This window comes from Carya illinoinensis, chromosome 3 (assembly GCF_018687715.1).
Source record: "Carya illinoinensis cultivar Pawnee chromosome 3, C.illinoinensisPawnee_v1, whole genome shotgun sequence".
Classification (NCBI taxonomy): Eukaryota; Viridiplantae; Streptophyta; class Magnoliopsida; order Fagales; family Juglandaceae; genus Carya; species Carya illinoinensis.
Window position 1 is genome coordinate 1488261 of NC_056754.1, and position 27792 is coordinate 1516052.

The 27792-nt window shown below is 37.9% G+C and overlaps 4 protein-coding genes across 7 annotated transcripts; 2 read left to right on the forward strand and 2 right to left on the reverse strand.

The window, feature by feature from the left end:
• On the forward strand, nucleotides 1–3535 carry LOC122302349 (molybdopterin synthase sulfur carrier subunit). The gene is made up of 2 exons (XM_043113559.1): nucleotides 1–207; nucleotides 2996–3535. The coding sequence occupies exon 2, from the start codon at nucleotides 3057–3059 to the stop codon at nucleotides 3372–3374; it is 318 nt and encodes a 105-aa protein (XP_042969493.1). The 5' UTR covers nucleotides 1–207; nucleotides 2996–3056; the 3' UTR covers nucleotides 3375–3535.
• Nucleotides 3536–4399: 864 nt separating this feature from the next.
• On the forward strand, nucleotides 4400–8005 carry LOC122302346 (C-type lectin receptor-like tyrosine-protein kinase At1g52310). 3 transcript variants are annotated; one of them, XM_043113554.1, is made up of 6 exons: nucleotides 4400–4610; nucleotides 4689–4792; nucleotides 4883–4940; nucleotides 5598–6023; nucleotides 6146–6716; nucleotides 7251–8005. In XM_043113554.1, the coding sequence occupies exons 2-6, from the start codon at nucleotides 4700–4702 to the stop codon at nucleotides 7777–7779; spliced, it is 1677 nt and encodes a 558-aa protein (XP_042969488.1). In that variant the 5' UTR covers nucleotides 4400–4610; nucleotides 4689–4699; the 3' UTR covers nucleotides 7780–8005. The 3 variants fall into 3 exon arrangements, with proteins under 3 accessions (XP_042969488.1, XP_042969489.1, XP_042969487.1); XM_043113555.1 differs by having other exon boundaries at nucleotides 4400–4581; XM_043113553.1 differs by having other exon boundaries at nucleotides 4401–4606.
• Nucleotides 8006–9657: 1652 nt separating this feature from the next.
• On the reverse strand, nucleotides 9658–12469 carry LOC122302348. Of its 2 annotated transcripts, none has more exons than XM_043113558.1 (2): nucleotides 11287–12469; nucleotides 9658–10052 (listed from the first exon to the last, which is right to left on the reverse strand). In XM_043113558.1, the coding sequence occupies exons 1-2, from the start codon at nucleotides 12238–12240 to the stop codon at nucleotides 9933–9935; spliced, it is 1074 nt and encodes a 357-aa protein (XP_042969492.1). In that variant the 5' UTR covers nucleotides 12241–12469; the 3' UTR covers nucleotides 9658–9932. The 2 variants fall into 2 exon arrangements, with proteins under 2 accessions (XP_042969492.1, XP_042969491.1); XM_043113557.1 differs by having other exon boundaries at nucleotides 9658–10064; nucleotides 11287–12441.
• Nucleotides 12470–12914: 445 nt separating this feature from the next.
• LOC122302345 (histidine--tRNA ligase, cytoplasmic) lies at nucleotides 12915–25934 on the reverse strand. Its single transcript, XM_043113552.1, has 7 exons — nucleotides 24436–25934; nucleotides 23377–23556; nucleotides 22963–23220; nucleotides 15650–15784; nucleotides 14808–15089; nucleotides 13927–14067; nucleotides 12915–13432 (listed from the first exon to the last, which is right to left on the reverse strand). The coding sequence occupies exons 1-7, from the start codon at nucleotides 25768–25770 to the stop codon at nucleotides 13133–13135; spliced, it is 2631 nt and encodes an 876-aa protein (XP_042969486.1). The 5' UTR covers nucleotides 25771–25934; the 3' UTR covers nucleotides 12915–13132.
• Nucleotides 25935–27792: the final 1858 nt, after the last annotated feature.

Genomic DNA, 27792 nt, shown 5'->3' on the forward strand with positions numbered 1-27792 from the left:
GAGAATTTTTTCCCCTCAAATGCGCATATGAAACGTGGAGACCATTAAAAAAAAGAAGGTAATACAATATTTGAGCTGGAGACATCGGCTGACAAATGTCGCGCCTCACTGCTGTCCAAATCGTCTCGCGGACCTGTATTCTACTGTGGCCTTACGTTCCCCCTCTTGCTCTGGCATTTACCCTCCCTTGCCGGTTTCAGCCTCCAGGTAATCGTTCTCTCACTTTGTTGTAGATTCGTTGCTTCTGATTCACTACGTCCTGATGAAATTTCTCTACTTTGTCGTTCAGCCAAATATTGAGATTCCCAACTTGCCTTCATTGAAACAAAAATTTGTAATTTTTTCTGATCGGGTCTCGCCTAACATATGTATTGGTTCGTTGAAACTTGAAATCAAATAGTGAGGAAATTGACTTTTCTTTTGTGCTACTGCACTTTGAGAAACATGGGACGATTACTCTGTCCAAACTGACGCACCTTTGAATCGAGTCTAGAGCTTGAATTTTTTGTTTTCTTTAGCATAGTTGAGCGAAACCGTACGTATGAATGATACTAAGTAAAACAGTTACTCTGTTTTGATGATAATTGTTCACTGAACATGGAATCATTACGATTGACGATATTATATTTCAAACCCTGCTTTACTTATCAACAAAAAAATATTTCATCCCTGCTTTAGTTTTTCCCCCTTTTTATAAATTACAGTCCACTATGAACTATATTCTTATTCTAACCAACAATCACAAGGTTTCTGAAAACAAGAGCTTATTAAGACGCTCAATTCGAGAGGAGAAATTCAAAATTAGATCGGTACGAGCATGTGAATATCAATAAACAGAGAGAGAGAGAGAGAGAGAGAGAGAGATGTGGAATGAATCGAATGATAAAGCAAGGGGATAAGAAGGGAAAAAAGGACTTGATTGGAATTTAAGATTTAACACAGCCTCTCCCCTCTGTATTTTCTCTGCTGTTTCAGTTCTGCGCACACACTCCTCTCTCTCTCTCTCTCTCTCTCTCTCTCTCTCTCTACACTTCTTCGTCCTTTGAATTCTCTCTTTCCTCCTTGCAAATCAGAAGGGCAGCTTTGTTAGATATTAATTTTTCATTTGAGTATTCTTTGGCTTCTCTGCTCTTATGTAAATTCTGTTATGCCCAAACTCTGTTGTTTATTAGCTGTAAGTGAATTAATCTTGCCGTCTTGTTTTGGTACATAAGTTGTGTTGGCAGCTTCTTTGAGGTGGGGTTAGAGTTAGATGTTCCTTGAGTTAGGATGAGCTTCCATTTACCAAAAAAAAAAAAAAGAAAGAAATTCCTAAAAAATTTAGGATGAGCTTCCAATGATTTTGTAATTGTTCCTCATAAGTTGTGATTCTTGGATTTGGTGAAATGGGCACCCAAGTTTGAGTTGTCCAGATCTAGGCTCTCGGTTCTTTTAGTTTAAGGTAAGGTATTTGTGATACGAGCATTTTTTCTTACAAATTTCTTGTGCATTAAAGTGTGTACAATCATATTTCCTAACAGATGCGCTAATTAGATTAAGGGTAAATTACTCTTTTGTTACGTTGGATCCGTTACACGCCATACGAACGTTAAGTTTCAGAAATATGGTGGATGTGCTATATACAGAGTGTTCTGAAAAAAATTATGGACGTGGGAGAGTAAACACAATGCAGGGTGGAGTTCAGAGAACCTTTATGTGTCTGTTGGCATTTGTAGCAAATCACTGTGACACTAATTGATTATTGGGTGTATAGATTTTTCCCAAATGCGCAATTCTCTCTCCCTCTCTCTCTCTCTCTCTCTCTCTGATTCTGCACTACATGTTACAGACAAAATATAATTGTGAAACATATATACAAGCTGATCTAAGTTTTGTGAAAGATTAGTGTTACATACACAAGGAGAGTGCACAAAAAGGCGATTTAATGTTGAGAAATGACCTAATTGATGGCCTTCCTTCCTGTTCTCTTTCTTTTCTATTTTCAGTCTCTCTGGGTCTTAAATTTGAGGGAGGAATCAATAGTCATTTGTTAGAACTTCACAATTATAAAGTGACTTTTACCTCTTTAAAGTCCTTGGATATATATTTTTTCCTGGACTTTTGGCTCTTGTGAAGATTGAATCTGTCTCAAGTTTGCTTCATCCTTTTTCTTCCATTGGAATCACTAGCACATAAAACCATGAACTTCGCAGAGTTTATACACTGATGTATCAAGTCAGTTTTTTTATGAATTAAATTTTTAGTTTATATGTTTACGGAGATTTACCAAGTTAGTCAGTGAGTAACTTACCTTTTGTAAGAAGCTTGTATAGACGAAGTAGTTCTCTATGAAAAATTTGTTGGGCAATGTCTACTGCAATCCAAATTGTTCTCTGGCTTGCACCATCTCTCTTTGTCAGACTCGTGACGATACATGTAAGTGTCTGTGTTGAATCAAAGTTGGGTTTCAATTCTTTTCTCGGGCTAGTGCTAATGCTCCAAGCTTTTATTTGTTCTTACCAGTATGGTGGTCATTCTATAAATAAATATCTTGAGAAGTTGTCTAGATAAAGATGCGTTGAATGCTGATTAGAATACCGCGGTGTTGTTTGCTTTCCCTCATTTTCATTTTACATTTATCCTCATTGAAGAAATGGAACTTTTAGCCTGTTGTGGCACCGATGATATATACTGTAATATGTTTGTCAGAACACCCGATAATGTAGAAATTATGTCCTGTTATCCCAAGGTGGGCATTTTTTTGGGTGGATTTTCCTTCTACGATCATAAGCCATATTAGAGTTCATCTATGGGCTTGAGTTTGTAATTTATTCTTCAAGTCGTAGGGCCAGATTCTATTCAGCATCTTCGTGATTGGTACTCCAGATTCTATGGGCTTGAGTACTACTCCTACGTGAAAATCAATTTTCCCTTTTGCTTTGATTGTTTTGTAATTTGAATCTAGTAATTTATGGGCATTAATCTTTGCCATGGTTTTCTAAATTTGAAATTGCAGTGTTACTGTCGTGGGGAAACATGTCTAATCTTCAATGAGCCATTAGTTCGTGTTTTCTGTAATGGATACAGTGCAAGGAAAGTTCAACACTCAAACCGGGGACCCTACAGACAAAGGAAATGAAGCTTCATCTGTCAAGATGAAGATTCTCTTCTTTGCAAGAGCTCGAGATCTTACTGGCTTGACAGAGATGCCATTGGAGGTGTCGTCAGGTAGTTCTGTCCAGGATTGTTTGAACGATCTCGTTGCCAGGTTTCCAAGCTTGGAAGAGATCCGTGGCTGTATGGTTCTTGCACTAAACGAAGAATACACCACCGAGTCAGCAATACTCGAAGACAGAGATGAGTTGGCAATTATACCTCCCATTAGTGGTGGCTAGTTTCTGTATTTTTTTTCTCCTCGTGTAACGTTCACTACAAAATGTATCCTTTCAATATGTCATTCGAAATAAACCTCGGATTTCATGAAAACGATGCCACTTTAAAGTCTGTTTACTATTGTTTTGGAAATGCAAACCATTGTTTTAACTTTTTCCTCTTAGAAGAGTTTTCCTTTGTTTGCTTACTTATAAGCACACAGGCATGTCTACATATAAAATCAAGGGACAAGGATGTTATGTTTGGACGTTCTGTCTTGAAAGTTGGAACATGTAATTTTATTCTTAAATCGATTCGTAGAGTAAATTTTTACTTTAACATAATTTAATTTTAAAGATAAATTTTAAAATTGAAATATTACAACAAATACTATTATTTAATTGACGTGGACGGTCGAATAGAATAACGTCCTAATGTTTGTGGAAAAGCTGTTAAATTACTGTTCCAGGGATGTTACATGCTAGATAGCGTTCCTAAATACTGACTCGTGTAACTGCAACTCTGCAATGAGACGATGCCACGTCAGGTTGCATGTTGGGCGTAGTAGCCAGTCCAAACATAATCCTGTCTATCACTGAGAATCTTCCTTGCAAGAGAGTTGCTATAACTCATACAGAAAATAGGACGTTGCTACGTCCACGGAGAAATCTTCTACCGATCACTGCATTTTTTTTTTTTTTTTCAATTTTTCTTTCAACATTTTTTTCAACTATTTAGATAAATAAAAAAAATCACATATTCATTTAAAAATACTTACTTAATCATTAAGAAAAAAAATTATAAAAAAATAAAAATAAATTTCGGTACACAATTTATGTAAGTTTAGTATTTTTTTAAAAAATATACACAACAGTCTCGTATTTTTTTATATTATTAAAAAATATAAATTTATTATTTTACTCCTTTTTATTTTATATTTTAAAAATATGTTATATTGGGTATGAGACTGCTGAGCGTAACATGCCTCGAAAAGAAAAAAACGACAGGATGTACCGGGCTGGATAGTTTTTAAAGAACCAGGCCACAGTAGGCCCGAACTCGGTCCAGCCTAGCACTTGGTCAGACCTACCTCTACCCATGGCTGATTACACTTACCGACAGTCTGACTGAAAGAAAGGGAAACGAGCATGGAAGTCCGTTCAATCTGATTTTCTCTTGGAGTACTCTATTTACTTCCCAAGAAAGTGAAAAAAGAAGAAGATTTTACTCGTATTGTGCTGATATTCTTGCTCTGGTAAGTAATTTACTTTGTGGAATTGTTTTTAATCTTCTCTGGAACTTGCATGGTGACTGAGGGTTCCAATTTTCCTTTCTAGGGTTTGTCGAAATGGTTCTGATGGAACTGAAAATATCTGCCATGCAACTTTTTTTGCTTCTGATTTCTTGCGCCGTTCTCCACCTACAAGCTTCGGTGAATACGGTAAAAAAGAACATTCTGTGTGTATTACGATTGAAGGAATTCACATTGTTGATAAAAGCTTAATCGAACTTTCTATTCTTGGATTTTTAGGGATTTAACGGTTCAGATCCTGGTAACGTTGCTGCTTCAGGGAGTCAAGCCAGTAAAGGTATTTGTCAAAGTTTAACTTACTGCTTCCTTTTTTCTGTTGTCCTGTTTTTTTTGTTTGTACTTGAAAGTCTTTAAGAAAAATTACTTCTTGTTTTTCTTCCCATGGAAATTCTTAGTTACCACCTAAAAATGAAATGATTAGTTTTTCTTTTTACAATTAAGAAGTTTTTATGTATAATGAATGGCAAAATAAGCATAAGTAGTGGTAAACATGTTTTGCATTACACATTGGGTACTTTGCACCCGCAAAAGTTTTATACAGGATAAACCCTTGCCTTTCCGAGAGACTAGAGTGCTAGTGTGGCTATGCAGTGCATGAATACATTAACAAGATTCGCTTAAGGCCGATCTGCTGGACTGAGAGAGGAATGCTGTTGTTTCCTCATATGTTGTGTTTATTTGTGTTCTTTAATGTAAATCCACAACTCTAATGACATGCAACCTTTTGATTCAGCAGCTAACGCATGTATAGATCTTGCATAATAATTGTTATCCTGAATAATTGTAGATATAGAATATATCTTTTTGTATTGTATTTGGGTTCTGTTTATGTTTCTCTCAACTTTGCACTAGTTACTATATTGAATTCTCTCTCTCTCTCTCTCTCTCTCTCTCTCTCTCTCTCTCTCTCTCTCTCTCTCTCCCCTGTGGACAGCACCATGTCGTGCTGGTTGGGTATCTGACCCTGATAAAAGTAAATGCTTTGGTTATATGAGAAGTCCCAAGTCATGGAATGAGTCAGAGGCCCTCTGTAACAGATATGGTGGGCATTTGGCAGCATTAACATCATTTCAAGAACTGAACTTTGCTCTTAGGCTATGTGGTGAAGTCATTAATGGCTGTTGGGTTGGAGGAAGAGGCAACAACTCTACTGTTGGCTTTGGTTGGAAATGGTCAGATAATACTTCATATTGGAACGAGTCCATCTTTCATGGGGCACCTGTTCCATCCAGTTGCACCAATTTGTCCTGCCACACCAACAATTCGTTTGATCTATGTACATTGGTAACTAATGGATCAACATCTCTCATTAGTGAGAGATGCAACATCTCTCATGCTTTTATATGCATGCATGATATAGGTATGCACTTTTTATCTCTCTCAATTCGCTTGCTTGTTTCATTATTGTTCTTATCAGTTATGATTTGTTATTTTCTATGTATACATGCTAACTACGTGGACCTAATTTTCCATTTCTTACAGGGAGCATATGCCACCACATGCACTGCCACAAGGAATATCTTATCATCCTTGCAGTTGTAAGTGCATTGATCCTCTGTACCACGTTGGCTGTAGTAGTTTGGCTTCTTGCATACAAGCGGAGCAAGAAGCGCAGGCGGTCTCGCAAGCTATCTAATCCAGCAGCTTCTGCATTAGTGCCCCCGTCATGGAAAGTCTTCACCAAAGAGGAACTGAAGTCAATTACAAAGAACTTTAGTGAAGGAAACCGTCTAGTCGGAGATGCCAAGACAGGTGGAACATTTAGCGGCCTTCAACCTGATGGCTCAAGAGTGGCAGTTAAAAGGTTGAAGAGATCTAGCTTTCAGAGGAAAAAGGAGTTCTATTCTGAAATTGGAAGGGTTGCAAGGCTTCACCATCCAAACTTGGTGGCTGTGAAAGGATGCTGCTATGATCATGGTGACCGCTACATTGTTTATGAGTTCATAGTTAATGGGCCCTTGGATAGATGGCTACACCACATACCAAGGGGTGGTCGGAGCTTAGATTGGGCTATGAGAATGAAAATTGCCACGACTCTTGCTCAAGGAATTGCGTAAGTATACATTCTTATTTCTTTCTTTAGCAAAAAAGGAACTTCTTGCTTTGTAATTCTAGTTTTATCCCTATTAGTTACGGGTAGTTGACACTATATAGTCACTCAAGTCTCTGGGCATGATATTCTTGTATAGAACTTGAGTCGGTGCTTTTGTCACATGTTTTATCTGTAAGAATCGGGTATGATGCATCTTGTTTTCAAACTTTGATAACTGATGGATGCTTCTAACGTGTTACGGTTTCGCACGTTGCAATCTTTAGCCATAATAAATTCTAGAGCTAAAAGTGATCGCTTCTAGCTGCTTAATAATGACTGTAGCAACAAATTAACAATTACACTACGGATAATAGTAACCATAGTGACAAGAACAACATTGAGATTGATGGGTAAACCATATATTATATTTCCTTGCTTTGAAGTTCCTTCTTATGCAGTTGTTCAAATATGACCAAATAATTTTCTTTTGGTGTGGTGGTATAGTTGATACATAATGTGGTTTAAATTGTAGTCTCACTTTTTTATTCGAAACAGGTTTCTGCATGACAAGGTTAAGCCACATGTCGTGCATCGAGATATACGTGCCAGTAATGTACTACTCGATGAAGACTTTGGAGCACATTTAATGGGGGTTGGCCTCTCGAAGTTTGTCCCATATGAAGTGATGCAAGAGCGGACTGTGATGGCTGGTGGCACTTATGGATACCTAGCCCCTGAATTTGTCTACAGAAATGAGCTTACAACAAAGAGTGACGTGTATAGTTTTGGTGTACTGCTGCTTGAAATTGTGAGTGGCCGCAGGCCTGCACAGGCAGTTGATTCAGTTGGTTGGCAGAGTATATTTGAATGGGCCACACCTCTGGTTCAGGCTCATCGGTACCCAGACCTCTTGGATCCTCACATATCTTCTTCATCCTGCTTGGATATTCCCGAGGCTGGTGTTATTCAGAAGGTGGTAGATCTTGTTTATGCTTGTACACAGCATGTTCCATCCATGCGTCCCAGAATGTCTCATGTTGTTCATCAGCTGCAACAGTTGGCCCAGACGCCTATTGTGAAGTAAGGACTAAGTTCAACGACTCTTTAGCATTCCATACCTAATGAATTTGGGATTCTTTTCCCTCCAATCTTTTTCTGAGCTAAGTTGTTTTTGCAGAACCATGTTAACAACTAGGGTTCAGCACTAGTGTAGTTCTGTAAGACGAGTGGTAACAGCTATGTATTTTTTTTTTAAAATGACATCCATTTAATTAGAAACTGGATACAATCTTCAGTCATTAGAAACCAAAGTGCCCCATGTTACTCTTTACCCCAATTCAGATCCACAGTGGCACCGTAGCTCTGAATCATGGCTATGAAAGTCATCCGAGCTCCTACCGTTTACTCTGCGAACTAGTTGAAGTTGAGTACGAAAAGTATATGAATATGGTTCAAGTCTTTCCAATATCTAAAGAAATAACTCTGGCGGAAGATCAAAGCTAAAAACGACGGAATTCACGGAATTCCTTTTTATGTCATTCCATTATTAATTAGAGACATCTTCCATCGGAATCTTTGAATTTTTTTAGTCTGCTTTTCTTGTCTGGACCAGTCCAACTCCTGCGTTTGGTTTCTTAGCTCAACTCAATTCAACCTAACTTATTTGATTAGTCATTATAACTTTTCAAACTTGTAATATAAAATATAATAAATAATTTAATATTTTAAAAAATAATATAATAATATTAAAAATTAATATTTTATTCAACTGTCAACTTTTAACTTATCCCAATTCAATTCAACTCATCATCCACACCGCCCACTAATTACTGCTGCAGATGAGGTGGTAAAAAGAAAATGCCTGTGAAGATGTTAAACGACACGTCCTACGGTAGAAAGTGGAAACAACTTGAAATAGGGCCATGGATATTGAAGAGAGAGAGAGAGAGAGAGAGAGAGAGAGAGAGAGTGGGGTGGGGGGCGGCAGAAAAAGAAAAGACAAGTCATTCAACTAGTGAGGCTGTAATACATCATTCAGGACCCATTTGTAGTCGGCAAAAGAAAAAAACCACATAAAAAATAGAAGAAAATTTATTAAACGTACACAAGCAGAGGAAGGTGAACAAGGCCTATCAGGAAGTGGTGATCGTGAGAACAAGTTGATAGAAATCAGTGGGTAATAGCAAAGGAGTCAAATCTCCTGTAGCTTGAAATTGGATATTTTGGTAAGATTTGGTGGCCTTCTACAAATTTGAAAGAATTTAATATTCTGTTGTAAATAGACAAAACAGTTGCACCCACAAAACTCCTGAGAAGAAGAGACTTGGCTAATATTCCACCTCCGCCCTTCACGTTCACCAGCACCCATTAAAATCAACCATTACTATTCCCTGCGCAAATTGGCCAAAAAAAGGGGCGCTAGTAAATGCCTGAGCTAGACTAGCCAACCATTTGCTTGCGTGTTTTGCGTTTTACCTAAAACAAAATGCTTGTGAGCGGCAATCCACCCACTCAAGACCATAACTCATCTTGTCTGGTTGACAAAAACCATCTTCACCCACGCACCCACCTTTCTTTTAAGAAAAGCACTTCCTAATCCTAGAACAATTCCGCCCACATCCCAATGCCATGAATGCTCAAATGCCAACAAAATGCATATTTTCTTTTTACTTTATTATCGCCCTAGGGAATTCATACTCTCGTCAAATTTACCGAGCTCTCCTTACATTCATTTTATAGTTTTCTCTACCAAATAATCTTCCTCGCCTCGTTTAGAAATAACATTAGACACTCGAGAAAAAATAAGAGTTATTCCAAAGAGCAAATAACTTGACTGAAAGATATATGCAAAGACAAGATCCTTTTCCGCCGAAACGGCAGAATGGACAAAGATACAGATCTTGGAACCGGTGGAGTTTGTTTAATGTCGCATACCAGATAACAGAACATTCTTAGCTTTAAATTGGTATAAAACTCCAAGCAAGCCACTAACCACATCTTATAAAAGAGTTGAATGCATAATTTAAGCATCATGACAGAGAGGAAGAAAACAATGTGCACTGAAAGAAATAAAAAGTAGTCTGCACTTGTACACGATTTGATCCGCAAGTCTCGACGACTTCAGAGATCAAACATGAAGGGAAAGTTGGTTCACACTATCTCACACAAACCCATATATAAATCTTATATACTATCTTGGTAGACACTGCGTTATTTTCCTAACTATTATACCAGAATTTATCTCAAACTCATTGCAGGCCATGGAGTCACGCCAGGGGCTGCCAGCGGAGGTCGTATGATTGGGACCCGCCTCACCACAGAAAACGCTTCATTAAGACGTGCAGCACGGCTCATGAACTGCGACACCTTCTGCATAAATTATTCAGTAAAATATGCAAGGTTGACAATCTACCTTTCATCAAATCTCACAAGACTATTTTGAACAGAAAGTAATCGCAAAAAGTGTAGCTTGTGCCACGTAACAATTGAATCACTAATCTGCAATAAAAATCAGATCCAGCAACACCCACACCCACACGAAATACGAAACAAGCCACATTTCCTTGGATGACTGACAACACATTTTGATGCCTTGATGCTTTCAGCATTAATGTCAAATCCAAGATGAGATAAGAATGTAACTAAGAAAAGCGCTCGGTGAAATAGAGGAAAACAGTACCTAATAGTTATCAAACAGCTTCCAAATCAAAGGAAAATGTATCTCAAGTAATTTCTGATATCACATGCCATGATCCAAAAAGTTTCCAGGAAAATATGAGCCTAATTTCACTAACATAGGTGTAGAACTACTGTCCAAAACATGAAGACAATGAAAAAAAAAAAAAGAGATACTCACTCCCTTCAAAAGCCAACAAAACAGAAGAACAAGTAGAAAAAAGAATAAAAAAAAAAGGCAAGGAAAGAGAAGAAAAAGAATGATTAAATCAGCAACTTACTTGCACTTGACATGGATTCTAAGAACTTGAATACAACTACTACTCCACATAAACTCAAAATTCCCTTTTCTTGCCAACTGGCTTTGCTTCAAGTCCCCAATTCAAGGACCACTAGGATATCTCCTAATAATCAATATATAAAGATTGCTAGAAAAGACCCACTCTGTTTGGATTTCCACCGGTCAAAGCTTCCACCATTCATAATTTTCAATTTACAAATGTCAAGCGGAAAACATGAGCCTTCAGCAACATACCAAGTCGGATTTAAGACATATTTTAGGCATCAGACATCAAACGGCCATAACAAGTAAAGTCTGAAGTATTCTAGCAGTCCTCATAAAACTCATTCCACCACATGTATCTTTTTTCTTAGTCTAATTTTGTATCTTTCCTCTTCCTGCTCATGTCAACACTAGCTTCTAAAAAAGAACAGGCTCTAGTCGACTAACAAATACATCGCTACAAGTACAAACAACTGCTTATGAGAACATAAAACATCGTGTTTAGCAATACACTAACGTACTTCCTCGATTACCTCAATAGCAGAATGTGATCTAGAAAACACGTAACACGCCATGTAATAAACAAAGCCACCTAAAATAACAATAAAAAGTCAAGGAAATGCAAAAACTGACCTTATCATCAACCATAACCTTCAGCTGCAAGCTGTGGCTCTTCCTCTTCATCTTATACAGTCTCCGTCCCAAGATAACGAACCCCATGACAGCAGCAACCACGGAGAACGACCAAACCGGGCTTACTCTAAAAACACAATACTTCAAGATTTCAAGAGGAACCTTCCACCAAACAGCCCTCACCTTCTCTCCCTCGCCGCCCGATTCTGCATCAGATTTCAATTCTGTAATTGCATCAACTTTGTTCTCGATCGAACTATTTCCACCGTCCAAATCACCCGAAATCTCCGACAAGTCTCGTTGTTTCTCGTAATTTTCCCCAAATTTCATCGAAACCAAAGCGTCTCCTCCAGAATCAGACAAGAAGTTGCTCGAAGGCTTATCCTCGATCTGAATTTCTCTGAATTCTTCAAAACCAAATTGGATTTTCGCGTTTCCCGCGGAACCCAATTCCCGTATCACATCGAAGTCGCTAAATTTAGTCTCATCGGTGGCCAACTTAGCCAAATTTCCATCCTCAGCTTTTATTTCCACAAATCCTTCAAAAGTCATTTGGCTTTTCGCAGTTGCTGCAAAACCTTGTTCGTGTTTAGAGTCAAAATCACCAAGTTTACGATCGTCGGAACGATCGCTGCTCGAATCGGGCCAGAACTCACCCGAGTTCTTCCTCGCATACCGTGTCTCAGACCCGGGATCGATCCAACTCGGATTGTCAGAGTCGACTTCGCTCACATCACCCTCTGTAGCAGTCTTGGCATACCTCTCCTTACTCTCAAGCGAGAAGTAATCGGACCTGATCATGCCCTCCGAATCACCATCAATTCCCTCAAAATTTCTGGGTGTTTCATCCGACTCGGACGGGTCAACAATAGCAGCACCGTCCGACTTAACCAGTACAGTATCGGATTTGTGAAGCACCTCCCAGTCTTGGAACTCGCCAGCCTCTCCTTCCATCCTGTTTGTCGGTTTGTTTGTTTCAGAGGATCAAACCGAACAAACAAAGGAAGAAATCCCTAACCCTTAATCCTAACAACTAGGTATAGAAGCCCTTTTTATAATGGTAGGAAAAGGTAAAGTATTTGATGCTTTTCAAGCCAACTCCACATTCTCTCTAGATTTTACTCTATAGATTCTCCGTCACTTCACAGAAGGTCAAACATAATTACCCGGACTTCTTTTTTGGATATAGACCAATGACTAGAAGACATGTGACGAGGACGAATGACATCACAAGTGATGGAATTTTACAGTGGGAAGACTCGGAGATCCTTTTCTTGACAGACAGGAATCTCGAAGAGGTGGAGAAACGTTTCTTCCTTTTTTAAATTTTTATTTTTTTGTTGTCCCGTCTGACAAGATGACACCGCTATCGGGTAATAGCTGGACTGCCCAATTGAATACGTTTTTGCCGCTGGCCCTCCTGCATCTATATCGCCTTGTATACAAAAGCCTCAATTTAAAAAGTAATAGTATTTTGTAGTTTGATTTTTTTATACAATTTTAATCCTTACTTTCTTAGCAAATTTTCATTTTCGTTCACTACTTTTTGTATTTCTGTCTAATTGTCGGCCCTCTTCCTCCCGAGTTCTCGTTCTCAGAGATGTTTGTGAATGGAAGAATGGAAGAAGTTCGTGAAGCTCATCAGTTATAGTTTAGATTCATGAGGTCTCTCTCATCCCAAATAAATAAAATAAACAGTGTTTATCTATAAACCATATAACAACAAACATACGCCACTTAATGATAATGGGTAAAGAATAATGTGTAAATACCCTCCAAAAGCATTGTCTTAATACAGGGAACAAAAGTCTGGCTTTGGAGTTGTCAGTTGGCCAAATATTATTTTTCATTGGTCCAACCGCCGTTTGAGTTCCTCCACAAGTTTGCTCCGAGGAATTTCTTCTTCTTTAGCAGCCTCAACGTCTTTCAGCTTCACAATCCCTTCATTCAGTTCCCGCTCACCCACAATTACCATATATGGGATCCTCGACTCTCTAGCACGGTCAATGTGCTTCATCACTCTTTTATTGACCAGATATTCTGCTTTCAGTCTGGCATTCCACAGTTCGGTTGCCAGCTCTGCAGCTTGAGTCAGGTCATCCCCAAGTATACTCACTAGAACTTGTGTCTTTGTAGCTCGTGTTGTCTGCCAAAATACCCAAACAAGAAGTGGAAGATATAACACATCAGCGTCAACCACAGGTTGCTGGAATGTTTTATTATCTTGCTAAAAATATATAAATAAACAAATAAGAGACTTGCCAAAAGGGCAAACGCAACTGTTGCTAGAATGATTTCCAAAAAGAGCAATTGCAAGATTCTTGGCAAGCATAAATTTCATGATGTAATTATTATTTTTTATGACGTGTAATTATGTATGTTCATTCATGTATATGTCTCTTATTGTGCACCTATCGCCCAGAAAACCACATACCTATAACTCATGATATCAACCTCCACCCCTTCTTAGAAGAAAATAACATTTATTTGAAAACCAGTCCAGAAATATACTCTCCAATGTTTTTTTTTTTTTCTTTTTTTGGCAATACCATATATCTGAAAGTGTGAGAAGTTCAACCAAATACAGGTTTAGCAATCACATGCATGTATTATGAAAGGCACACCAAATATTATTATCACCTGGTTCTGGTCTTTCTGAAGTTGCTCCATTATAGAAAATACACGTTCAATCCCAAGGCTGACACCAACTGCTGGAACCTGCTTTGTACCAAACATACCTATAAGGTTGTCATAGCGTCCACCGGCAGCAATTGAACCAACCTGAGGACATGCAAAAATCAATGACATTCCTAGAAATACATACAAGCCAATGCAAGTAGTGATATGACATTAAAAGTTATAAATTGTAATTTGAGTAACATGTTGATGTGGCACGTGTCAAGTGGTTGTTTCTATCAATCACTTAAATGTGCCACATAGCAAGTGTGATTGGGGGATAACAAAATTTAGGATGATGAAGAGTACCACTCAACTAACTAACCCTATGAGCATTTCATTCGCTAGATCAAAACACTCTTTCATATGCATAACGCCATAGCCATTTTCCAATGAGAGCTCGATCAATTTTGAGACTTGTCAGACTGAAAATGATCCATTCCATTTGAGTTATCAGATGGTTGCCCATCCACCGTCATGCTTGCAATGCACTACAAATTTTTTTTTTTTAAACCGGAAATTGCACTACAAATTACGGAAAATAAATCGCGAAAAATCTACTACAGCACAAAGTCCTTTAAATACAACAACCATAAATGGGCATACAAGATTGTTGTCATTTTAACTTTGTTGTGCAAGTTCCTATTATCAAGAAAATGTAAAATAATTGAGAAAAGCTATGCTAAAGGAATACCATTAACCTATTACTTCTTTCTGAAAAGTGAATGCAGATTGCCTATTGTACAATGTTTGAACATATAAATGAAACATAACACACCAATTATACATTCCCATAGAAAGCAAAATGGAGGCAATTAATAATTCTGATTTTTCCTCCAACTTACCTGTGTACCCCCTTTAAAAACAGCCTCAAATATAACTCCAGTGTAATAATCAAGACCTCTGGCAAGACTCAAGTCAAAAACAACTTTGTCAATACACTTCGATCTTTCAAGAGCTTTGAATAAAATATCCAGTTCATTCAGTGCATCAACTGATCCACTGTGTCCTAAAAACTTGCTTCCCCCCAGCTTAAGTTTAGATAATAATCTCAAAGGGGATCCCCTTTCTTTCACAAAAGTGCCAATTGCATCTGCTGTCTCAACAGTTAAACCCTTTTCCTCCACCTAACAACAATTAACAAGAAATACATATGAATAAAACAAAAAAACTTCATGGAAAGATACATATAATAAAAAATATTAAATCAACATATTATAAAAAGAATTATTCTATTATCAAGCTAGTGTGTAGAACACACTATCCACTTCATTTAAATAGTAAGATTTGATTTGTAAGATTCAAAATTTTAAATTTATATTCTAAATCAAATTATGCCATGTAAGCATTTTGGATGATATGCTCTACACACCGACTTAAAAATACAAATTTTCTTATAAAAAATATACTAACAGAACTATCCTTATACAAGTAAAAATGGAAAATAACTGGATCCATTATTATTGCTCTTGATAAATATATTCAAAACAGTTCGGAAAAGCGAACACACTGTAATCATTATCAAACAAAATGAAATCACTATATAAAAATATCATTATTAAATAAAATCAATATTTATTGATAGGTCATTAGAATGTCATGGTCTCTACCCCCTCCCTCCAAGCAGCAGCAGGGCATAGTCACATATATACAGATGACAACATCATATGCATGTAAGTGCTCTTACCATCTCTTTCTTTATCTGCTCGAAAGATTGCTTATCTAACTTGTCGACACTTGAACATATGGTTCTGAATTTTTCTGGCGGCACTCCACATATTTCCAGCATTCCATCGAGTAACTTTCGATGATTCAATTTTATCTGTGGAAGAATACAAAAGAAAGCAATTATTAAAAAAGTGGTCAGGAAAGCACTTTTGGTAAGATTTTAAACCCAGATATGCAAGGAAAAACGCCAAATAAGCATATTTGATGAGGTGATGGTTCCAAGATAAGGTCTAGATTCGGGGCAATTGCCACATCGCAGCTGTATGGAAGATAGTGCCTCTGTGTTTAATGTGGTGCACATGGAACGAAAGAAATAGCCGCTATTTCAACAATAGGGAACGCTCTCTGGATGGTTTTAGGACTTTTTTCTTTCATACATTGTTGCTTTGGGCCTCTTTTATTGTATTGAATGGAACGAGTTTTAATGACTTTTTGCGCTACTTTCCATAGTGTGTAGTTTCTATAATTAGGATCTTTTTTGTATACTTCATGTGTACTCGGGCTTTCCCTATTTACGTGGATTAATAAATTCTCTTTTCCCCTATCAAAAAATAAAATAAAAAATATAAGGTCTAGGTCTAAATAGCTTTATATCAGGATTGCAAGTATGAAAAGACTAAAGGCCTCGCTTGGGAACCCATCTCATCTCCTTCCCAAACATCACTCAAGCATAAACACTTTTCAATTTCAAATCTTCAACCTTTTCATCTAATCATTACAACTTTCCCAAACTTCCAAACAAAATACAAAAAATAATTCAATTTTTTCAAATTTTAAAACAAAAATAATATTAAAAATTATATTCAAACAATATTTTAATGAGATTGTTTGGGTCAAGTTCCATGATTTCGTTGTATACATCTCTAGCTCCTAATGAGATTGGATGCACATAGTTTTGACCTTTTTTATTCTGGTTCTCTTTTTTCTTTGAGATAAGAACTGGGAGAATTGCCTTTCCTGTTTCTTGATGGAAGAGCTTAGACGTTTTTCAGTAGAATCGAAAACTTTCATCTTTGCGAAAGAGGGGGCTTATAACTTCCGTATCACAGAGAAAAGTAGAAGGATGTCTCTTTTCATTCTTTTAAATGGCTCGACTGCCTCTTGGGTGGTGAATGTGGTGGGAGAAGCCATCAGAACCAGATGGCGTGGAGATTTCTTCAAAAAACAGAACGTGGGTAACGGGATGTTCACTATACAGCTTCTCAGAAATTCTAGAGGACATTACCTTCTGTTGGAGGAGTATAATAATGGAAGGAGAAGAGGCTCAGTGATCATTCCAGAAGGTTTAAAGGGCAACGGCTGGGAAGGTTTTGCCTACAATTTAAAAAAAACAATGGAACACACGGTGGCGCAACCAGTGTCACGGAGGGATGGAAAGTCTGTCCAGGCCTCGAAATCCTATGCCATGGTGGTTGGTTCTGAGGCAGCTTTCAAATCAGCCATGGAAGGGAAGGGGAAAGCAGCTGGTCCTTTCCCAGGGGACACGGGGACGTCTCTTGTCAGGGGCAAAACAGTAGGGGAAGTGGAGGGTGTACTTTGGGCTGTCAAAGCACAGCTTTCTGGCGTGCTGAAGGAAGTTTCTTTACTGGTGCAAAAGGTTGATTTGGGACTGAACATGGTGATGGGACTGGGTAAGGAGACTTCGGCACCTACTCTTTCGGCGTCAAACTCTCTGCATGTCTCTGAAAAATCATTTCCCAAAGTGGGAAGATGCGGATCTCTAAATGGGAGCAGAAATCCGGTTGTTTTGGAAGGGCCAGAGGGTGGGCTGGGCCCGGACCCGGGTCCATTTACTTCCAACTTATATGCTAAACCCACGGGACCCCAACCCTTACCCCAACAGCCTTCAAGCCCACGGGAGCCCAACCCACTCGACCATACACCCAGCTCAGGCCAACGGGCCCCAAATCCACGGGCTGCGAACCCATCTACAAGCCCCGTACCTCTGGTACGGGCTACTCCTGTCAAGCCGACTCTCAGACAGGCCGATATTTCGGCCTCTCCAAACCTCAGTCCGGCACCAGGTGACCCGATGGCTGCTCCGGCCTCTTCTCTGACACAGACGTCGCCGGCGGTTCCAGGCGAACCCTCGGGAGACTTTCCGGCGTCCCAAACCCCTACAGTTAGTAGGGTTCCTGAATCTCGATTCGAGCAGCAGGGTCCCGAAGTGGAAAATAACGCCTCGGCTACACTTCTGTCTTCACAGAACTTGCCGATAGGTTCGGGTGACCATCCCTGTTTGGCGCTAGCGAGTTGGGAGGCTGTCTCTGAGGAACAGCTAGAGGTACAGGCAGATTCGAATGAAGAGGAAGAGGCTGGCATTTTCTCAGGGGAGTCGAGATCTACTCTGGAGGTGGGGATTGTGAAGTCCACTTTTGTTTCAACAGATGGGGATGCTGTTGAAGCTACTGATGCCGTTACCGAGGGAGAAATAGGGTCTGTATGTACACGGATTCCTTGCTCCATACTTTCTAATTCCGAACTGCAATTGGTATTAGGTGGGGATGTTTCTACTTTAGGTGAAGTTGGTAAATTATCAGACTCCGATGAAGACCTTGAAATAGCTCCTTTATGCTCTTTTGGTCCTGGTATTGATTGGTCTAGTAATCCTTCTGATTGGGTTGTAAGAAAGGCAGAAGACCTTAGTAGTTTTCTTGGTATTTCTTGCGAGGGTTATGAAGAGCAATTCAGAGCTCTTCTCACGGCTATTGAAGCTGGGCATCCTGCCCTGGCAAGGTCTGCAATTAAGAAGGAAAGGGAGCTCAAGAGGTTGGAATGCACGGTTAATTACAATTCCAAGGGTGGGAGTACCTTTAGAGATAAAGGTAAGGAGAGGGCTGTTAATATTCTTTATGAAACCTAAAATTATTTCTTGGAATGTTCGGGGGTTGAACGACTTTAGAAAGCGTCTTCGGGTGAAAAATATGTTAAGGCAGTGGAAGGCTGATATTTATTGTTTTCAAGAAACTAAACTGAAAGCGGTTAGCCATTCGGTGATTCATAATTTATGGAATTGTAACTATGTGGGCTGGGTCGAGTTAGTCTCTAACGGAGCCTCCGGAGGTATCATTGTTATGTGGGATCGAAGGGTAGTGGAAGTGGTTAATCACTATGTGGGAGAATTCTTGGTGGCTTGCCATTTTAAGAACGTGGTTGATGATGTTGAATGGGCTTTTGCTGGTATCTATGGGCCTAATTTAGATTCTTGTAGGAGTTCTTTGTGGGATGAAATTGCGGGCATTTGTAGTTGGTGGGATCTTCCATGGTGCATTGGAGGGGACTTCAACATTACCCGCTTTCCTTGTGAGAGAGATGGGGACTCGATTATTTCTAAAGCCATGTTTGACTTTTCTGAATTTATTTCTGACATGCAATTGATTGATTTGCCCATGGTGGGTGGAGATTTCACTTGGTCAAACGGAAGGGCTTGGTCCCGTATCGATAGATTTCTTGTTTCAGCATCATGGGAAGCCACTTTTCCGGAGTTAAGTCAGAAAAGGTTACAGCGCGTTGTTTCTGATCATTATCCTATTTTGTTGGACTGTGGGGGCATTGCTAGTGGCCCAAGACCCTTTAAATTTGAAAATATGTGGTTGAAGGAGGAAGGTTTCGTTGATAGAGTTAGAAGATGGTGGGCCTCCTATCACTTTATAGGTACACCCAGCTTTATCTTGGCAGGAAAATTAAAGGAACTCAAAAGAGATTTGAAGAAATGGAATGCTGAGTCTTTTGGCAATGTCAAGAACAACAGATTATGCCTGCTGGAACAGTTGTCTAATTTGGAGGAAAAGGAGTTGAGGGGTACAATTTCTAGTGATGAAAAGGAATTGAAGATAAGGGTGTCGGCGGATATTAACAAATTAATGCTTATGGAAGAAATCTCTTGGAGGCAAAAATCCAGGATTTTATGGCTCAAGGAAGGAGACAAATGCACGAAATTCTTTCATAGAATGGCTAATTCACATCGCAGAAATAATGCCATAGAAGTCCTCCAGGTTGACGATAATGTGATTTGTGATAAGGAAGAGATAAAAGAGCATATTGCGAATTTTTATGAGAAACTTTTTCGGGAAGATTACTCTTGGAGGCCCAAGTTAGAGGGGCTGGTTTTTGATTCCATAGATAATCAAACTGCTACTTGGCTGGAGAGGCCCTTTGAGGAAGACGAAGTGCTAGATGTGGTTAGGGGCATGTCAAAGGATAAAGCTCCGGGTCCTGATGGTTTCTCCATGGCTTTTTTCCAAGCTTGTTGGGATATTTTGAAGGATGATGTTATGAAAGTCTTTGAAGAATTTTACTCCTTCAGCAAATTCGAAAAGAGCTTTAATACTACTTTTTTAGCCCTTATCCCTAAGAAGGCAGGTGCTGTTGAAATAAGGGATTTTCGACCAATCAGCTTGGTCAACGGGGTTTATAAGATCCTCTCTAAGGTGTTAGCCAATCGCCTCAGCATGGTTATGGATAAAATTATCACAAAGCCTCAAAATGCGTTCGTGAAGGGAAGACAAATTCTTGATTCGGTTCTTATTGCTCATGAGTGTTTGGAAAACAGAATAAGGACAGGTCAATCTGGAATCTTAGTCAAATTAGACATGGAAAAAGCTTTTGACCATGTAAATTGGGATTTTCTTCTTTATTTGCTTAAAAAATTTGGTTTTGGGGAGAAATGGTGTTCTTGGATAACTCATTGTATTTCGACGACCAAGTTTTCTATTTTGGTGAATGGCTGTCCGGCTGGTTTTTTCAGTAGTTCTCGCGGCTTAAGGCAAGGAGATCCCTTGTCTCCTTTTCTCTTTGTCTTAGTCATTGACGCTTTGAGTCGTATGATTGAGTCGGCAATTGATGGAGGTCATATGGCGGGTTTTAAGGTGGGTGATGCTGCTAGGGGCTGCATTACTGTTTCTCATCTTCTCTTCGCAGATGACACTTTACTTTTCTGTGAAGCTAACCAGGATCATCTTCGGGCCTTGAGAGCTTTATTGCTATGTTTTGAAGCTGTTTCTGGACTTAGAGTAAACCTAAATAAATCTGAAATCGTTCCAGTGGGTTCAGTCAGCAATATATATGATTTGGCTAATATTATGGGCTGCAAAGTTACTTCTCTACCTATGAAATACCTTGGTTTACCTTTGGGGGCTCCCCATAATTCTGTCTCCATTTGGGATGGGGTGATAGAAAAGATTGAAAGGAGATTAGCTGGCTGGAAAAAGATCTATTTATCCAAAGGGGGCAGAGTTACATTAATTAAAAGCACCTTGTCTAATTTACCTACTTATTTCCTCTCTCTTTTTCCTATTCCAATGAGAGTGGTAAATCTTATTGAGAGGATCTTTAGAAATTTCTTATGGGATGGAAAAGGGGGGGAAAGAAAACTTCACTTGGTGAATTGGAAGACGGTTACTACTCCGGTGTCTTGTGGAGGTTTGGGTGTGCGGAATCTGAAAATTTTTAATAAAGCTCTTCTTGGGAAGTGGCTTTGGAGGTATAACAATGAGGATACTGCTTTGTGGAAACAGATTGTTGATGCTAAATATGGAAGGATTTGGGGGAATTGGTGTACTAATGAAATAAAAGGGGTTTTTGGGGTGGGTCTATGGAAGTCTATTCGTATGGGATGGGGGGACTTTGTCAGAAACACTAAACTCAAAGTGGGGACGGGATCCAACATCTCTTTTTGGCATGATGTATGGTGTGGTAATCTAGCTCTTAAATTAGCATTCCCTCGCCTATTCAGGATTGCTACATGTAAAGGGGCTGCTGTGGCGGATTCTTACTTGTTCACTAATAACATGCTAAACTGGAATGTGGATTTTTCTAGAGCCTTACAGGACTGGGAAGTGAGTGAAGCTGCCGATTTCTATGCTATCCTTTATGCTTCTAAAATTGATCAGACCAGGGATGATATGCTGCAGTGGACTCATGATTCTAAAAGCAGTTTTTCTGTGAAATCCTATTACAAGATCTTAACTAGCCTTGGCAATATAACTTTTCCCTGGAAATGTATTTGGAAAGCTAAAGTGCCCAGTAAAGTTGCGTTTTTTGGCTGGTTGGTGTCGCTTGAGAAAGTTTTAACTACCGACAATTTGAGGAAAAGGGGCTTTTATGTGTTGGACTGGTGCACCATGTGTAAAAATGATGGTGAATCTGTCAACCACTTGTTTCTTCATTGTGAAATGGCTACGGCTTTGTGGAATGAGTTATTCGTCAAACTAGGCATCGTTTGGGTCATGCCCTTTCAAGTGGTGGATTTTTTGGTTTGCTGGCAAGGAGCAGCTGGAAGTAGGCGAAGTGTAGAGGAGTGGAGAATGATCCCGCTGTGCTTATTCTGGTGTCTATGGCTTGAGAGAAATGGGAGGTGTTTTGAAGATCGAGAACGCACAAGGATGGAACTTAGGGACTTTTTCTTCAACACTTTAAACTTTTGGGCGAATAATCTTTTAAGGGATATCAACTTCTGTAATGTTTTTCTTTAGTTCTGTTTCTGCTTTAGATTGTACTTAGGTTTATTCTCTTGTATACTACCCGTGTACTTGGGCAATGCCTATTTACTATGAATAAAATCCATATTACCTATCAAAAAAAAAAAAATATTTTAACTTTATAATATTTTTATTCAACTTTTTCTCTCCTTTTTCAAACTCAATAAAGCATCTTAATTCAAACTATTTCACTACTATTCACAATTTCACAGATTTCTCATCTCATCTCATTCCTCAAACATGGCCTCAACGCCATTGTTGTATCACACAGTAGTAAAGGAATCTATGAATACAGGAAACGTCTTGATTTCAATTTCTATTCATTGAAAACAAAGGGAATTCCAACTTCCAAAAGACTTAAATATCAGAACTACTTCTACTTACAACTCATTACTTTAAAGTTATTCTTTGATGCTTTAATACTTTAAATTTGTTCATGTTTAAAATTCCACTGTACAGCTAAATGTTAGATTAATCATATATGCCCTACAACAAGCCAGTATCAATATAAAAGAGAAAATAAAGTATAATATGTGACCCGTAATAAAATTCCATGTATTACACTTTTAGATAAGTAGTTACAAATTTTAATAAAATATTGTTGAAAAGCACAAAAGCTACAACCCTAGTTCCCAGAATATAAATAAGAGTGAACCTATCTAGGAAGAGAAAAAGATACAAGGAAATCATGAAAGTTAAGCCCATTAAAGTCTATAGAAGCTGTTGAAAGGAAGAAGAGCGTGTTAAAAATGAAATTCTGTACTAACGTGGATAGGAGGAAAACTGAGGTTACCTCATAGTCTCCAATGTTAAGTTCATCGAGAAGTTCAGTCAAAATTTTAACAACCTCAAAATCAGGGCCCATCTTTTCATATTGGCCAGCAATGTCAAAATCACACTGATAAAATTCACGATATCTTCCCTTAGATGGGTTGTCCCTCCGGTAAACCTTAGCTATCTGGTACCTTTTAAATGATGTTAGACCATTCATAGCCACAAATCTTGCAAATGGTACAGTCAAGTCATATCGCAAAGAACAAAGCTCTCCACCCTGCCAACAAGCTTAACATAAAATTACATTTATGTGCCAAAAGATGAATTGGAGTGACTTAATTCACCTTTTCTCATCATAGGAAACTAAACCAACTCATAGATAGAATGAAAAAAGAAATGTTTTACTTGAACCAACTGAATATTAAATATATACCTGGTCAGCAAGATCATAAATCAACTTTGAATCTTCCCCATATTTTCCCATGAGAGTTTCTCTCAACTCAAAAGCTGGAGTATCCAAAGCCGTAGCACCGTGCCTCTCGAAGACCTCCTCAATAATTGAAAAAGCTTTTTTTCTTATTGTCATCTGTTCTTTCGCAAAATCACGAGTACCCTAATTTGTAACATAATAAGCTCACAAGTCAGCATGCTAGTTAGTGATGCATTGCAAGAGAAAAACTAATACAGTTATAAATTCTTTTTAAAAAACGTCTCGAGTAAAAAAAATCAACACAACAGAATCTTTGTAAAAACTTTTTTTTGATAAGTAAAACAAAAGGCACTTCAAAAGTTAAAATAAATTGAGAGAGCATTGAAATTTTGACTGATTATTAAGGTACAGATTTTTTTAAAAAAATTTATTGGAGATTTTATTTAAAAATACAACTAGCTTAAACCCATGTACACGAGAGGTATACAAGAAGAATGTCTTGACTGTAAATACTGTAAATAATAATAAAAGAAGAGACAAGAAAGTCACGGAAACTCCACCCAACAAAATCTGTAAAAGCTGCCCAAAGATATAGAGTATTTTAAGCACCTCCATCGTTGCAATTTTCAAAACTTCTCAATAGAGTTGAGAATTAATAACGGCTCTTTGCCATAGTTTCAATGAATTCGAAGTTTATTAACCAAAAATCAGACATGATACCAACAGCTCCAAAGAGCACCTATATCAGCAATAACGCCGAAGGGTCACACAACATAATTACAGAAAAAAGACGCTAAGCTTTCAATATGCCCAAACAAATCCCCACTTTTAGCTCAAACTCGAGACTTTTTCTAAGCGAGATTCTCAATTATTTGAAGAAACATAAATGCTGTAGTTGTTTCCAATAAAAAAGGAAAAAAAATTAATACCCCACCGTTCTGATTTGATAAGAGTAATGTTTTCAGTATTCTATTTATCCCATTAGCTACAAAGCATGTACAATATAAACCATGCACACCAATTCCAAAAAAATGAATGAGAAAATTTCAGCAACATTGTCACCTTTGGAAGCTTGGGCAGTCTTCTACTTTCATTGCTTTCCACAATCTCCTTCATTCTCAGCAACAAACTGCCAAAATCCTGGTCCTTGGGGTCCAAAAACAACAAAAGATCCTCTACCCATTTCTCCAACAACTCCGAACCCCCAATCCCACCCCCTCCCTTACTTTGCAACCTATCCTTAATCATTTGCACAATCACAATAGTCCCTTTCCCCAAAACCACCTTCTTCTTCTTCTTCTCGCTCTTCTTCTCCACCTTGACATTCCCTACTCCGTTCGCGTCAACACCCTTTTCACTCTTTCCAAACCATTCCACACCCTCAAGAGCAAAGAAACCCGTTATCGACTCCCACGCAACAATCTTCCACACCATTCCCAACAACACGTTCACCTCGTGCACAAATTTTTCATGATCCTCTTCTAATCCCAATTCCGAGACCAACTTAAAACCATCTGTCAAACTCTCGTTACTCGGGCATTTCCCGTAAAACAAGTCCCCCAGAGTCGTCTGCAAATCACCATCATCTGTCGACTCCAAATTCGATTTAGCGCGGCTCAGGCTACATTTCCCTAAGTCATATAGCGGCAATAACACTGACCGCACTGCCGAACATTCCGCATTCGCCAACTTCATGCCCGAATTCAACTCGATTCGCACCTTGGAGTGCACCAACTTCACTATCTCCCTCCAACTCCCGTGAACTTTGGGGATTTTTGAGAACCACACTCTCTCAACCTTACCCACCAACTTGGACCCATTGAGTAAAATCTTCATATCACTGGCAACCCCAACTTCCTCCTTGGACGAAAACCCGTCCCCCGAATCCATTGAATTGAATGCTGCCACGTCGGCTCTGGCTGCCTCGCACGATATCGCGGCAACGGCATCGACAATGGACGATAAAGCCGTGAATTCATGGTCCAAAATGGCAGAAATGCCGTGCAAAGCTGCGTATGATCTCTCCAGCACAAAGATCTCGTCCTCGGTACAATCAAGGGGTTCGAATTCGAGGGTTTTAGAGTTGTAATTCAGGACTTCGGAGATCCTAACTGGAAGGACCGTACGAACGTTTGAGGAACCATAGAGGAGGAGCTTGTTAATGGCGACGGTGAGGAAAGCGCGGGATTCAAGTAGGGTCAGGTTTTCGGAGAGTTTGATTCGGTAATTGATAGATGGCTGGGAGCATTTAGAGGAGGCGGCGGCGAGCCTATCGAGCGCAGACGAGTCTATGCGCACCCGAGCGAGGCCGGTAGCGATGGCATATAGTGAGGATGATGAAAGATTTGAACCCTTGCCTCCTAAGATTATCACAGGGGCTTCGGCTCTTTCCGCCATTGCTTTACGAAGCCGAAAGATCAATGGGAGTGTTTCGGCTGCAACGACTGGTGCAGGCGTTAGGGTTTATTGTCTGTCGCTTGGCTTGGCCTTCACGCCGTCTTTAGTCGACCCCCCGTGGCTCGTGCGTTTCAATGTCTTTTGATTCAGGTGGGAACCAAAACTAGAGCATTCTGGAGTTTTTGCTTTTAATTTAAGGTATATAATTTAAATCTAAATACGTTAAATTCTACTATAAAAAAATTATTTATTATTTATAATTTATATATTTAAAGTATTTTTAAATATATTAAATTTATTTAAAAACAAATTAAAAAATTACTTTTTAAAATAGAAATGACATAAAATACATATATTTGATAAAAATCAAATATTATAATAAAATAATAACAAAAATAATATAATAGATTTTTAAGTAATTATAATAAAAAAGAAAATATTTTCAGCGATGCATAAGTGATAGAAGAATAATAAAAAATATTAATAGGCAAAGTCTTAAGTATATTATACGAGAATAATAAAAAATATAAATAGACAAAATTGTCATTGTGTTAAAATGATGAGGGTCATTTTGTAATATATATGGCACGGTAAAATATTGACTACTTTTTTTTATAAATATTTTTGACAAAAAACATCACTTTGATGCATTTGTTGAAATGTAGTTTTCTACTTTTTATTGGTTTAGAGATATTTTAATGGAAAACTATCAAACGGATAAATTTTGTTATTTAAGAACTTTAAACCATTCTACTGCACTTTTTAGATCTCTCACCACAATTTCAAACAGGCCTGTAGGGTAATATTAGCCGGATGCCCGTAAAGGAATGTTATATACCATATTCTTATTTTATTTTTATTTTATAAGAAAAATATGTTACATTCATTATTATTAGATAATAAAAAAATATGTAATAAATAATCATTTAATGATAATAAATATGTTATATCTTATTTAATGTAATGAAAAATAAGATGATAGTATGGTGGCATGGTGTATAAAATTTTCCTAGCCAGTTTGGATACAAAAGTTGCTCACCTTGAATCATTTAATTGTTATATTTTTTAAAATATTTTTAGATAAAATATAATAAATAATTTAATTTTTAAAATTTTAAAATAATAATAATAATAAATAATATTGTAATAATATTTTATTCAATTTCCATCTAAACTCATCTCATCTCACTATCCAAACCTCCAATTAGTTTATAAGATTAAGTTCTTACAAATTAAATTATTTTTATTAAAAAAAAAGTATATATCCATAGAAAATATGTGCCTGATGTGATTAATTAGTTAATACCGACCATAAAATGGTTTATAAAGGAAGACAAAATGAAGCATTTAGCAATCTTCATCCAAATCATCATCGTTCATTGTCTCGTCAAATAGACTGTTGATAAACACTAATCATGCATGCATGTGTATGCATCTAGAGGTTGGCAGATTGATCATACTGTTTATCGAGATTTTTATAAATTTATCTGTAGGTGGAAAATAAAAAAGTGGAAACCAAAAACACAAGTTCAAGCCTTGCCTTCTCTACAAGAGTGAATTTTAGCCCTTTGGATCGCACTAGGAATTATTTAGTATTTTTATTTTAATACTGCATGTTTATCAAAATAATTAATTATCAGATAATCTCAAAATATAAGGGATTCATAATCTAGGCATTCCAACCTTTTGACAGCATCCTCTTTTGAGTTTAGCGGTCTTTTAGGCTTCTAGGCCCTAATATAGTATTAATATTTATTCTGAGTACTAGAGTATTTTAAAAATACTTTATTATTATTCAGGGAAGAAAACTATTATAGATATAAAGAAATTATATAAAATAAACTTACAAATTGATGTGGTTTCATGAAATTTGTTAGATTTATTTTATAATAAAAGTAATTTTACAATCTGACATACTGCATCAAACTGCATTAGTTTATGAGTTTATTTGTATGTAATTTTTTTATGGCTAAAGTATTTTCCTTCACAAAATATCTAAAATTATCTCATTACTCAAAGGTA

Bases quoted from the DNA above. Each gene is read 5' to 3' on its own strand.
- LOC122302346 (XM_043113554.1), top strand. From the start codon at position 4,700: ATGGTTCTGATGGAACTGAAAATATCTGCCATGCAACTTTTTTTGCTT. The intron at 4,793-4,882 runs GTAAAAAAGAAC...TTGGATTTTTAG, and splicing joins TACAAGCTTCGGTGAATACG to GGATTTAACGGTTCAGATCC. The intron at 4,941-5,597 runs GTATTTGTCAAA...CCCTGTGGACAG, and splicing joins AGGGAGTCAAGCCAGTAAAG to CACCATGTCGTGCTGGTTGG.
- LOC122302348 (XM_043113557.1), bottom strand. From the start codon at position 12,240: ATGGAAGGAGAGGCTGGCGAGTTCCAAGACTGGGAGGTGCTTCACAAA. The intron at 10,065-11,286 runs GTCAGTTTTTGC...TAATTTATGCAG, and splicing joins AGGTTATGGTTGATGATAAG to AAGGTGTCGCAGTTCATGAG.
- LOC122302345 (XM_043113552.1), bottom strand. From the start codon at position 25,770: ATGGCGGAAAGAGCCGAAGCCCCTGTGATAATCTTAGGAGGCAAGGGT. The intron at 23,557-24,435 runs GTGACAATGTTG...GTTACAAATTAG, and splicing joins GACTGCCCAAGCTTCCAAAG to GGTACTCGTGATTTTGCGAA. The intron at 14,068-14,807 runs GTAAGTTGGAGG...GCATGTCCTCAG, and splicing joins TTTTTAAAGGGGGTACACAG to GTTGGTTCAATTGCTGCCGG.
- LOC122302349 (XM_043113559.1), top strand. From the start codon at position 3,057: ATGGATACAGTGCAAGGAAAGTTCAACACTCAAACCGGGGACCCTACA.